Genomic DNA, 13,087 nt, shown 5'->3' on the forward strand with positions numbered 1-13,087 from the left:
TACTATTATACAAGCTCCAGTGCTCAAAATAAAATGTAGAGATTCCATGTTCTGCTAGGACAATATGCCACAAGCATTCAACATTTCTATTGGAACCATGGATCTTCAATCATTAGAACATTGTCTAAGAAAACTGGTCATTCTGACAGAGCAGGTCAAAACGTCTACAAAGCATTGTGAATGTATCTAATCCACTTATCTCCATCTCATCCCTCTTTATAAATCTTTCTGTTGATTTCTTGATTCTTACGTTGTGCAAATGGCAGTTTTATTAAGTTTACCATTACATACTTTGTGAATAAAACTATAGAAGTTGAATTAAATGTTCTAATAGGTAGAAAGAACCATTTGGAAAAATGATTTATTAAAAATTAATATATTATTTTCAGTTTTCATTTCCATTAAACTTTACTTTCTCATCTTTATTGTTAATTTTATTTCATTTCATTTAAACAGAGAATGGACATTCTTTGAAGTCTAATCTTGGTCACTGCCCGCTGAACCATTGTTCCAGCTCCCAGACTTCCTTTACAAGTTGTTAGAAGAATTATCTATTTGAATTCAGAAGACAGAATTACTTTCCTATCATTTCATTGTCTGCTGACTTTGTTCGTACATAATAGCGTTGGAAATAATTTTGTACAAAGGTTATAATAATGGTATATCATTCTAAGAATACTATTTTTCAGCAAGGACAGGTTTTGTTGTGTAAGAGGAGCACTTGAGGATTCAAGGACAGTAGGTACTATGTTATATTCCTTAATACATTAAGTTCCCCTAGAAAACTCTGATTAAGTAACCTAAGATGAAAGAATAGTCCGGGCAAACTATCTTTATGACTGGGTTGAATGAATAAAGCTGGGATTACGTGGTAGCCGGGGAATGTTCCCAGCACCTGATTTAGAATGATAGATATAGATATAAAGCATCATGTCCTTAAAGCAAGCGATATCAAGGTGTCTTTAATTCTACATGTTTTCCTAAAACTATTTTATTTTCTAAATAAGCAGGTACTTATTATGGAGCATGTTTCTTATTTGGAGCATCATATGCTGAATCTTTATAAGCAATCATTTCATAACAGCCACATATATGTAACTAAAACATACTCAGTGTAGGTGCTTTTCCTGATTATGGGTAGTCCTCGACTTAACAATTCATTTAGTGACCTTCAAAGTTATAACGGCACTGAAAGAAGTGACTTATGACCATTTTCCACACTTATTGTTGCAACATCTCCAAGATCACATGATTTACATTCAAATGCTTGACAACTGGTTCACATTTATGATGGTTGCAGTGTCCCAGGGTCATGTGGCCATCTTTTGCGACCTTCTGAACCAAAGTCAATGGGGAAGTCAGATTCACTTAACAATCGTGTTACTAATTTAACAATTGCGGTGATTCACTTAACAAATGTGGCTAGAAAAGTTGTAAAATGGGACAAAACTCATTTAACAAATTTCTCACTTAGCAACATAAATTCTGGGCTCAATTGTGGTCGTAAATTAAGGACTACCTGTAATCTAATCTCTCAATTTCACATTTGCTGCACCAGTTTAAAAACCACTCTTGATCTCCATATTCTCACTGTTTCAACAGGATTGGAGAATTTAGCTTACTACTTTGCTTTTTTGCTTTTTAATTTCTTGTGAGAGGAAACACTTACCTCATCCCTCCTTCTGATTCCTGACAGAAATTAGTTACAAAGGGAATGCTGGCTTAATGATTTTGCAGCGAATAAACAAAGATGACATTGACAAGAGATTAATCAGATTTCCTCTCCAGCCCAGATGGAAAAATGCCTGCAAAGAACTGGAGGACTGCAGCAGCTTGGTCAGGGCAATACTTGTGTTTCATATTAGCAGAAGGAAAGACAGCTAGGCCTACAAATTGCTTCAGGGGGCTTTGGAAGTGAGAACAGTATGACTTTGATGTGCCTTTAGTTGAATTGTGCCAAGAAGCAGGGAAGAATAGAGTAAATGTTTTAGACAGACGAGACAATGAAAATTATTATCAGGAAAAACAACCCTATTTAATTTATTTTAAAGTGTGTGTAAATGGCCTTCTGAAATTTCTCCTATATTTGCAATCAGTGGGAGAATCATTTTATCAGATTTTCCAATAAAAGTGAAATTGTATAATAATGTCAGTGGCTCTATGCCAGTGGTCTCCAACCTTTCCAGCTCAGTGGACAAGCAGAGGCGGCGGAGGCTGCAGTGGCAGTGGGGAGAAGAGGGAATGGTTTTGTGTGGGCACATTGCTTTCAAAAATGCAGCGGCGAACAACACACTTGTCCACTGCTTCCATGCTCTGATTCCAAATGAGCTGTGGCCCAGCACTGGGCTGTGGCCTGGGGCATGGGGACTCCTGCTTTATGCAACATGACATATCTTGGTGTTTTCAGAAGGTCATGAACTTTCAGATTACTATTGGTGAAAGCTACCACAAAAAGTTACAAATTACACGATGGCATCCATTACAAAGTAGATTTCCCCCCCTAAAATGATTAGGTAAGGGGATAGAGGCCAAAAGACTGCATTATCTGCTCTAGTTAGTAGAAACTGTCTCTGAGATTACAGTCAGAATTGGGAAACAGGAAATTCAATAGAATAGAACTCCTACATAAAATTCTATTAAAATGCACTCAAGTCTCATATGTTAATGGCATCTTTTATATTCTATGAATTTTCAATCTTAATATAACAGAAAGTTTGAAAACTCAGAAATATTTAAGAGCTTATTTAGAAGGTACAAACTTATTCTGTCCAATTTAATGCTAAATGCAATACATACAAGGGCCATGTAGCTTTTGCTGAGATTATTCTACTACATTTAACATCATATTCAAATTATTTTTGAAATGAAAATTATGAACGTTCTGAAAGCTTTATTTCTGAACATTTTAGCTTTTATTTAGTCTAACTCCAATGATAATTTTATCTTCTGTTTTAGCTTGTTTACTTCATTAAAATGAATATAAATGAGCAGGATTTTCCTTGTCCTGATTTCTAATTTGTTCAGGCACTTGGAAAAGAGCTGTATATTTTGAAATAACTTCCGAAAGCTATATAAGAAAAATTAATAAAGTATTTATCAAAAGACAAGTATTCTTCCTAATTTGGACATAATATTTATTATCAAATGAATGATAGAAACTCAGAACAATCTTTTGTCCACTCTCACTTTTCAGCAAACTTGAGAACAGGGCCGGATTTAGATTGAAAGAGGCCCTAGGCTATTCCACTTATGAGGCCCTTTCACCAGTGGTGGGATTCAATTTTTTAACAACAGGTTCTGTGGGCGTGGCTTAGTTGGGGGTGTGGCTTGGCAATCATGTGACTGGGTGGGCGTGGCTAGCTGGTCACGTGACTGTGTAGGCGTGGGTAGCTCGTCATGTGACCAGGTGGGCGTGGCTATGTGCATAGACTTTTTTCAGAGGGCTGAAAAAAGTCATTTCTGACTGGGCCTCGCACTTTTGACTGGTCCTCACACTTATGACCATCCTCACATTTATGCCCGTGCAGCTTTCTTAACAACCATGTCACTCATTTCACAACTGCTTCTCTTCACCATGGTGACAAGATAGGGCAAAAACGTAAAATGTGAGGACAGTCGTAAGTTCGAGGACTGGTCAAAAGTGCGAGGACCAGTCAGAAATAACTTTTTCAGCTCTCTGAGTAGTCCATATGCACAAAAGGACTACCCAGAGGGCTGAAAAAAGTCATTTCTGACTGGGCCTCGCACTTTTGACCGGTCCTCACACTTATGACCATCCTCACATTTATGCCTGTGCAGCTTTCTTAACAACCATGTCACTCATTTCACAACTGCTTTTCTTCACCATGGTGACAAGATAGGGCAAAAACGTAAAATGTGAGGACAGTCGTAAGTTCGAGGACTGGTCAAAAGTGCGAGGACCAGTCAGAAATAACTTTTTCAGCCCTCTGTGTAGTCCATATGCATAAAAGGATACAGCAATAGAGAGGGATGAAGGAAGGGAAGGGAAATTAGAGTAGGAGAGAGAGGGAGGAAGGGAGGAGGAGAAGGAGAAAGGAAGAGGAAGTAGGGAGGAGAAGAAGAGGGGGAGGAAGAGAAAGTAAGAAGGAAAGAAAAGAGAGGTGGTAGGTTTGAGGAGAAAGATTGCTGTACAATAAAAAAGATGAAAGGGAAGAAAGCCAACCCCAAACAAATATAAAGATATTAAGATAAAGAATGAATTGTTAAACTTTAAAGAATAAAAGAGAACAAATATGAATAAATAACAATAATTAGAAACACACATACAAACATACAATGTATTTTCTTTGAACAGAGTATTTGTCCGGTTCACAAATTTAAACAGTGTTTAGTCATTTCAATTAAATTTACAATTTCTATATTTCCTTTTTGCCATATTTATTCCTCATCTATTTTTGTAAAAAACCAATATTACCCTCCATCCTCATCTCTAATCTTAATCAAATTCAATTTTTCCCTTCTATTCTATATTATACCCCTTCCCATTGTCATCTATTTTTATATCCATCCTCACATTGGTTAATTATGTAATATTAGTTGTTTAATATAAATTCAACATTTTAATATAAATCAATTAGTTATATAACTACCTTTTTTGTATATTAATCAATATGAACATGAATATTCCAATTATTTCCATGCAATCCAATTTCTTACAAATCCATTAATTATATTTACCAATAATAATAAACCAAATAATTTCCCCCATATATTCCTCCAAACCACAACTTAACCATTTTTCCTTTCAGAAATATACAATTAATAGTATCTCAATTATTACAATTCCCTAGTTAAATAGAGCTTTTTTTTCTTTTGTGTTTTAAAATCCTGAACTCTTCTCTTTTTCCCTAAATTTCCCATTGTTTGTACCTACCTTTTTTGGTGAGGAAAAAGAAAAGAATTCTGCCTGCCTAATTTTCCAACCTTGCAGCAACAGCAAAGCAGTTTCACTTTTGTTTCTCAGTATAGCTAGGGGGAAAAAAATCAGCACTCTTTGGAAGGAAGCAAAACAGCGGAGACAAATCAGCTGAGAGCCGGGAGGCCAATTAGCCTATGCTGAAGCTCCGGGGGCCAATAACATTACAAAAAAAACACCGAACCCTTTGTTAAATTGCTGGCTCCCCCGCCCCTCGCCCACCACTATTTATTGGCAATAAATAGTGGTGCGGAGGGGCGGGGCAAGCCAGCAATTTAACAAAGGGTTCGGCTGCACCACTGGCTCTAGGGCGGCCCTTTGAAGCCCAGAGGCAAGAATTTGAAGTTTTTTTTTCCTCTAGCCATCGGAGGCAGCAATAGATTGGGAGTGGGCGGGGTAAACGAACGGCTGGCGATCCAACAGAGCAGAGAGAGTGAGGGTGAGTGAAGGCGTGGAAGCTGCTTTCTCCATCCTGCTTTCTCCATCCGGAGCCGGTGGGGAACCACGTGGCAGCCCACGTGGATCCCAGGCAACGGAACTCAGGCTAGGGAAGGGGTGGGCAATTGTGGCTCTTTTACAACCGGTGGCCTTCAACTCCCAGAATGCCTGAGACAGCCAAGCTGTCTCAGGAATTCTGGAAGTTGAAGTCCACCGGTTGTAAAAGAGCCACAATTGCCTACCCCTGGCTACGGTAGGCTGGCGCCGCGCGGGTGGGAGGCGAGGGGCGGGCGAGCCAGCAATTTAACAAAGGGTTCGGCCGAGCCACCTAGAACCCCCAGAATCCCACCACTGTGTAGGCCCCTCTTGATCTTGAGGCCCTAGGCTGAAGCCTAGTTAGCCTATAGGAAAATCTGGCCCTGCTTGAGAAACACAAGCAGGCAGACCACCAGCAAATCATAGGGAGTAAGAAATCTATCCTATTTTTAGGAGAAAAAAAATGAATAGATAAAAAACCTAGTCTGGATATTATAATTACAAACAATAAAAAAAATGCAGCATAAGCAAGAATGACAGAAATTATTCCTTGATAAATATTTGACAAGCTCAGGGGGATAGTTTCTGGAATTTTCTCAACACCTTTAGCAGCAGTGGCCATAAGTATTTGTATGTGTTCTGTGTAATAAAGTATTGTGTGTGTGTTTGTGTATGTGCACTTTCTTCTCAGAAACTAATCAGGATATGTGCACACCACTGTTGTATGCATGGGACAAGGGGTTGAATGAAGAAGTTTCACAAATTGTTTTCTATGGAACCCTAAACTCTGGAACAATCTGATGGGATTTCATGAGAAACTAAGTGCAAAAGGGAAAAGACATCACTCAAACACAATGAATTTACTATCATGAGCTTTGCTTCTTGATTAGAGATTCCATTAATTTCTTTAGAAAGAAATTACAGGTTCTGTAAAAAAGGTTTGAAAATATTGCACCAAAGCATCTCTGATTGATCATGCCTGGAGCCTCTTTAGCCCTATAGCAAAAAGTTTATCACCTCACATGGCTGCCTGTTTCATGGGCTGACAGTTTATAAAATTAGGAAGTTCCTCCTAATGTCTGGCTGAACCTACTTACTTGCATTTTAATCCATTAGTTCTCATCCTGACCTTTGGAGCAATAGAGAATAACTCTGTTCCTTCCTCTATGTGACAACTCTTCAGATATTTGAAGACTGATTTAATATCCACTCATCAGCTGTGTACAGGTCAAACATACCCTAGCATTTCTTCATAAAGCTTTATTTTAGATCCCTTACTATCTCAGCCTTTCTATGAATTTAATTTGTCACTGTTCTCTCTGAACCGTGGAGCCTAGAACATGACACCGTATTCAGGTAGGGTATCTCGATATGTATGTGAATATGTGTGCAGTGGGAAGGAAGGGACAGGCCACACACATCCTCTTCTGCGTTGTATGACCAAAAGGAGGATCTTAGGGTGAAGTGCTGGCCAGTATTCTGACCTGCCTTTCAAAATGAGATTCATTGGAAAATTTTCTGGAATCCTTGTCTCCATAATCCATCTTCCATCTCATTCTTTATCTGGCTAAATTTTCCCTGCTGCAAATTTGATTTCATTCTGTTCTATTTACAGAGAATTATCCTGTTGACAGTCACAAAGTTCTTAACCTCTTTTACGTAAGAAATAAAAATAGTTTATTTTCTTAGTATTTGTTGCCCTGTGTATGTTTGCATGTGCCACATACACATATACACACATGCTATAGTTTGTGTGTATGTCTATTTCAGACATATAAATAGAATCTTATAGATTCTTTTGGCTGTTTCTTGCAAATATATTTCAGTTGTCACGTCATAAATGATTCCACATTCAAGTGTCAATAGCAGGTAAACTTAAACCTATTCTGTAATCATAGTATTATATTTTATCAGATAATAATTTGTCTAACACATAAGGTTTTCATTAATTCATTATCTCCTACCCAACAGAATATTGGGATCAAATTCTGCAAAGGAGGCCAGCGTTGTGTCTGTCTGTCCATCCTAACTGAAAACAGCACAGAACAGGACTTACATATGAATAAATATAAACACCCCTCTTCATTACAATGTTGTAATAGAATACTGTATGTCATACCTCAGCCACATTAGCTGTTGGCCACCCTCAAAAACTCTCAGAATCCAAGGTATTTCTGAAAGTCTTACATTGTAGGCCCTCTTCACCCATTTCAGCTGTTATCAAAACTTTGTTAATCCTCCCTTTCTTTTTCTCTCTCTCATTGTGCACTGCATATTTTAGCAGCATATCTATGCAGGGTTGTGACAAACAGAATATTAAAGACACTCCATGTGGGCAGTGTGCAAATTCCGTGCTGTTAACTGAACATCATTTTTCAAAGATCCATGAGTATCCATTAAAGCTTTTGCCAAAACCTTGGCAGTTAGGCTGAACTCTTTCTAGTTGGCCAGTAAAGGAACAAAGAAATCAGTATCCAGCCGGCCACCCATTTCCCCCACATTAATTTCCTCACACAGGTTTGTGGCAAAGAAAAGTAGATACCTGGTATTGTTGCAAGAGCCCCAGAACCTTATACAAGGGCACTATGTTGCTTTAGAGACATTGTAAACGGGGAGGGGAGAACAAAGAACTTGAAATGGAGCACTGATAGAAATTCTTATGAATGAAAAAGCTACCTCCAAGCATTCTAGAACTCAATTTAAATTGCAATGATTCCCTTGATTACCCAATGATGCTAACATAACTTGGAAACAAAGATGTGCATTGCCACTACAGAAGCTGCATCAAATCCTCATAGGCCTTCTCCATCTCAATGTATGCTGATACTGATTTGTATTAGGTCACTAGGCACTAACTTTCCAGCAACAAAAAAAATATGAAAGGTCAGCTCCATAATACATTTTAAATAAAGTTCAATAAAGCTAAACTAAGAAATTGCCCAGAAAAATGTTTTTTAGGGAATGGTGACAGAAGCAATATTTCCAAGATGCAAAACATCTCCCAATTTTGGAGATCTCCTTAACCACTCACAAAGAAAGGCAGAAAATTTTGCCAGCAGTTGAACTGAACAAGAGTTTAATAGGACAATAAAGAGTATCTTTGAACTTAGGGAATATCACCCTATATTGTTGATGTAGTCTACATGAGAAATACACTTAACTTCCTTCTGGATGTTGGAGAGGAATAGCAAAACCTGATAAACACTTGTACTGCATATCAATGAGTGATGATTTCTGGAGACACAGCTGTACCATAGAATATAAACTCTGGCCAGAATAAAATATTTTCAGCTGTTTTATTGACAGGTAAGTGTGCATAGAATTGCAGGTTTGCTTTGTAGTTATTTTGATTATGACTTATTTTATTTATCAATTATTTTTAGAGCCACTGTATTCTTAATTTCCTCTTTATTGAAAGGAAGATGAATTATATCCATAATTCTAATCGAGAAGACAGAAAACAGATGCCTCTAAAACTAGGGTTTAAACAATTACTTTAAAGCATATAAAACTTAAATATCTAAAATGGCATATTTAAAACTTGCAGATATATCTTTGTTTACTTTAACGTGTTTGCCTTATGTTAATGCACTTTATTTAATCTGAACTATATAGGTGAAGACATCCAGATTCAATACCATAATTTGGTTCCCCTCCCAAAAAGAGATTATTTCAAAAATGTAATTCATCTTGTTTTGAAAATGAAGAACCAGATTCAAATATAATAAAATATTTATTTGCTTAATTTTTCTTATTCTTGTATTCTTTTCAGTATGAACAATTAACTGATAAATGAGCTTTACAATGTGTCTTGTTTTTTTAGCCTGAAACCTTTGAGCATCTCTTTCTCAAGCATCCTGAAGCATTGTCATTTGGTCCGCTACTTCTGGAATCAGAAATAGTATTGGAAGATATCAGTATTGATAAAGCAATGAAACATGAAGATAAACAAGAGTTACTAGCAGTTGACTCACTGTTTTCTACCATTCAGGACTTTGAGCATGACTCAATTTGCTCTAGTGGTCATTTCAATAGCGACAGTCTCTCTGAGAATGTCCATGATGCTAAAAATAAAAGAGGCATGTCAGAACAATGTAATGTAAAATATGCAACTATTATAAGTGGCTCCATGTCAAGTGGGCTTTATGAGCCTCCAAAGGATTCAAGTAGTCCTTTTGACAGAAGTTTTGTGAACCTTAAGTCTTCAGTTCCAGCTTCTTTCTCTAGCATTTCTTGGGCAGTAGGAAATCAAGCATTTTTGATATTACCTGAATATTTTCAAGACCCTCCCAGAAAAACTCACTCTCTGTCTGTTGTTTCCTCTGAAGGTTTCTCAGAATCTTCAGAACAGGATAAAACTTTCACTGAAGGTGACAGTCCAGAGAGAAGTTTGTTCTATTTAGGCATGGGCCCACTCAAAAATAACGAAAATGATATATTTTTAACAGAAAATTCAAATGTGGCACCATATAACTTTCATACCAATACTCTCATTAGAAGCATGAGGATTTCTCAAAATGTAACAGCTGATCTAAATCCTTTTATCTGTAACTGTGAGAGACCCCTTCAAACTTTCATACCATATATGCCACAGTTTCAAACATTGACAGTTAAAATACAAGAGACAGCTAGTAGCAAAGCTTAATTAATCCATACGTCTAATTTATTTTGATTATAATGTTGTATGTCCAACAAGTTTTCTTCATGCAGAACATTTTGGCAAATTCTGTATTTTGCAAGTGAATAGCTAGATGTTCAAGTTTTATTAATAATCCATATTATTTAATTCCCAAGTAGTGCAATATTGTGTTTTCCTGAAGGAGAACAACCAGACAGTTTTAATATATGCTTGATTATCTGGAAAGGCAAAGTAAATTCTATCTTTCCAAATAAGAAGGTTCTTTTTTCCATAGTTAACTTGCACTTGTGAATAAACTGCTGTTGTATTGTCAAATTTCTGCAATTAATTGAATGATAATTGAGCTTCAGCAATATTCTCAGGATGATGTCTGTACTATTTTCTGATTGAGGCTTCAATGAAAGCTTGAAATAACCAAACTTGTGCCAGCATGTCTTAAGTCTCTAATCTTGCAAGTTTAATATCAGTGTATTATTCTCTACCGACATAGGAACCATAGCAGGTCAATGGGCATGGCTACAATTATCCTATTACATAGAGGGAAACCTTTTCCAATACATGAATACTGATACAGGTAATATATTTATGCAGCCCTTGAATATACTCTTTATGAATGAAACTGCACATGTTCACCCTTTGACACAGTATTGTATCTCAGATTTTTATTTGCAAGAGAATGAACAGTATTATCTTCAGAACCAAATTTAGAAAGTTGGCATGCTTTTATTCATGATTTGCATAAAAAATGAACAGTGTTTGTCCATGTACAGTTTTGTGACAGCTTCTAGATATTTCCTAAGTAATTTTCCATCATAAATTTTGTTAGAAATGTTTCTGATATAAAATTAATTGTTCTAATTATATTTTAACTGTTAAATAAACAATAATAGCAAAGTTTCTGAGTATTAGATGATGGACAAAGGAACTGATGTAGAAGAGTTCTAATCTTGAATGCATTAAATTGGAGATTTGTGATATGTATTTCTTTTATAGATTAATACTGCTGAAAAATATTTGAAACAATCAACTGTATATAAATGGTTAAAAATGTGCTTGAATCACTGGTTTAAAAAGTATGATAGGTAAAACTGAATGTGGTCAAACTAAGATGAAACAGAATATATCTATTTTGCATTATATCTTACTTAACAGATTCTGTTAAGTGAGTAACAGATACATAATTTGCATAAATCCTTTAACTTTAACTTTTGGTTTTCCCCAGAAAAAAAACCCATAAAAAACATTTAGTAGAGAAAAATATTTTTGTCACTTCTTTTTTATGTTTTACAGTTTGGGAAATCCAAATTCAAACTTATTTTAAAGCTTTTTGTTCTATAATAATAATTAGAATCAGATTAAAATGATGATTTACATACAAAATGAACATTCCAAATTAAACAAGAACAACAATTATGAATTATTTAGTGTATACTATAAGCAGGAGGAGGAGGAGGAGGAAAAAATAATACTCAGATACATTTCCTAATGTTATGCAAACTCCTGGAGAATTATCTCTTTTCCTTTCTCAGCTTTAACCATCAACGTCCAGTGCAAGTTTGCTTTTACAAAGGCTGAACAGATTGCTATTATCTATAATAAATAAGTATTATCTATCCTGGAAAAGCTGTGTATCAATAGCCAATGTCATGTATTTGAATGTATAAATATGTTTTTGATGATGTAATCTGGATAAATTTAGCTATATGCTATGTGTTATGCCATAGCAACTATTGTGGAGTCTTTTGATTGTAATTGTACTATTTGCTAGTAGCACTTTAAATGTTCTAACTGCTGTTGTCTCTGAATTCTTAATACTGTGCCTTATGATGTGTTTGTTTGCCAACTTCATTGTAGTATTTTGAAACCTAGCTTACAATAATGTAGGCACCAGTTAATGAAGTGTACAGTACATATACCATGAAATTTATGGTATAACTGTTTATGCTATGATAAACCAGAACCCTATTTCTGTAAGATGTATAAACTATTCATTCAGTTACAATCCATTCATCTGAGTATGTTCTCCTTCTATGTGCTTCTGAAATATTCTTAAAAGTATTTAGATAAGCTTACAGTAGTTTTGCAAGGAGTCTGTTTATCAGAAAGATGCAATATAGCAAGCTAGATTGTCATAGGTACAGTAGCAACTGGATAAATTAATGCTGGTTATGTGAAAATGGCAAGCAATTTTTATTTAAATAAAATTTCTATGAGTGTCCATTGATCCCAAGGACAATGCACTTGATCCAAAGGATAGGATAGTCTCAATAATAGGTTACTGATTTATAGTATTTAGCTGCATGCTTATTCAAATTTAGCCTAGATATCCACAGAACATAATACAGGGTGGTTCAGGAAAGTGCAGATATTGACTCTTCACTATAGAAGTGAAATGTGCTTCTATATTACTGTTTTATACTTTTAACATAACAGAGGAATACTATTAAATTCATAGAGGATAATCCATTAACTGTATTTAAATAGATATATGGAATAATAAAGTGATAGTGTCATACAGTTGAAGGAAGCTACTTAGTTTGTCCATCAGATAGTAATCTGCCCAGATCAAGAATCCAAAGCACTGATTAATATCTGAGGACCCAGATTGTTGGGGGCAATATGCTGACTTTGTAAACCGCTTAGAGAGGGCTGTAAAGTACTATGAAGCAGTATATAAGTCTAAGTGCTATTGCTATTCCTAATATCTATCTAATCTCTGCTAGCATTGCTGAAGAAATTGGTTCCAATGCAGAATTATTCTTACTGCTAGGAAGGTTTCCATAATATTCAGCTGGAATTTGTGTTCTTGTTAATTTTAATTCATTGTCCCATATCCTGAATTCTGGAATGAAGTAAACATTTAGGTATTAAAGAGTGCTACCACATTCAGTTACATTTACTTAAAGCTGAATACATACAATCTTTCTCTGTCTCCCTTCCCCTCAGACTTAGTTTCTAGTTTCCTAAAGATACTTCATGTCATCAAGGCACCTTGACATAAGACAAAACTTTTGTAGCTGACTCTACAGTCTATTGAT

General features: G+C 35.8%; 1 protein-coding gene and 1 long non-coding RNA gene across 6 annotated transcripts in view; one reads left to right on the forward strand and one right to left on the reverse strand.

Moving 5' to 3' along the window:
* Nucleotides 1–10,165, forward strand: part of LEPR (leptin receptor) — a 68,625-nt gene extending 58,460 nt beyond the window's left edge. For 3 of the 5 annotated variants that reach the window (XM_034433267.3, XM_087891077.1, XM_060689957.2), the window contains one exon: nucleotides 9,234–10,165. In XM_034433267.3, coding sequence (XP_034289158.1) covers nucleotides 9,234–10,055 — 822 coding nt within the window. In that variant the 3' untranslated portion in view covers nucleotides 10,056–10,165. Of the gene's footprint in view, nucleotides 1–456; nucleotides 3,103–9,233 lie in introns of those variants that run through there. The other 2 variants (XM_034433268.3, XM_087891078.1) reach the window with 1 other exon arrangement.
* Nucleotides 9,125–13,087, reverse strand: part of LOC117674989 (uncharacterized) — a 28,566-nt gene continuing 24,603 nt past the window's right edge. The window contains exons 2-3 of the long non-coding RNA XR_004594077.3: nucleotides 9,385–9,474; nucleotides 9,125–9,296 (exon numbers count right to left, since the gene is read on the reverse strand). This is a non-coding gene — a long non-coding RNA (uncharacterized LOC117674989). The remainder of the gene's footprint in view (nucleotides 9,297–9,384; nucleotides 9,475–13,087) is intronic.

Source organism: Pantherophis guttatus, chromosome 3, assembly GCF_059756535.1.
Source record: "Pantherophis guttatus breed Tessera chromosome 3, ASM5975653v1, whole genome shotgun sequence".
In the NCBI taxonomy this organism is placed as follows: domain Eukaryota; kingdom Metazoa; phylum Chordata; class Lepidosauria; order Squamata; family Colubridae; genus Pantherophis; species Pantherophis guttatus.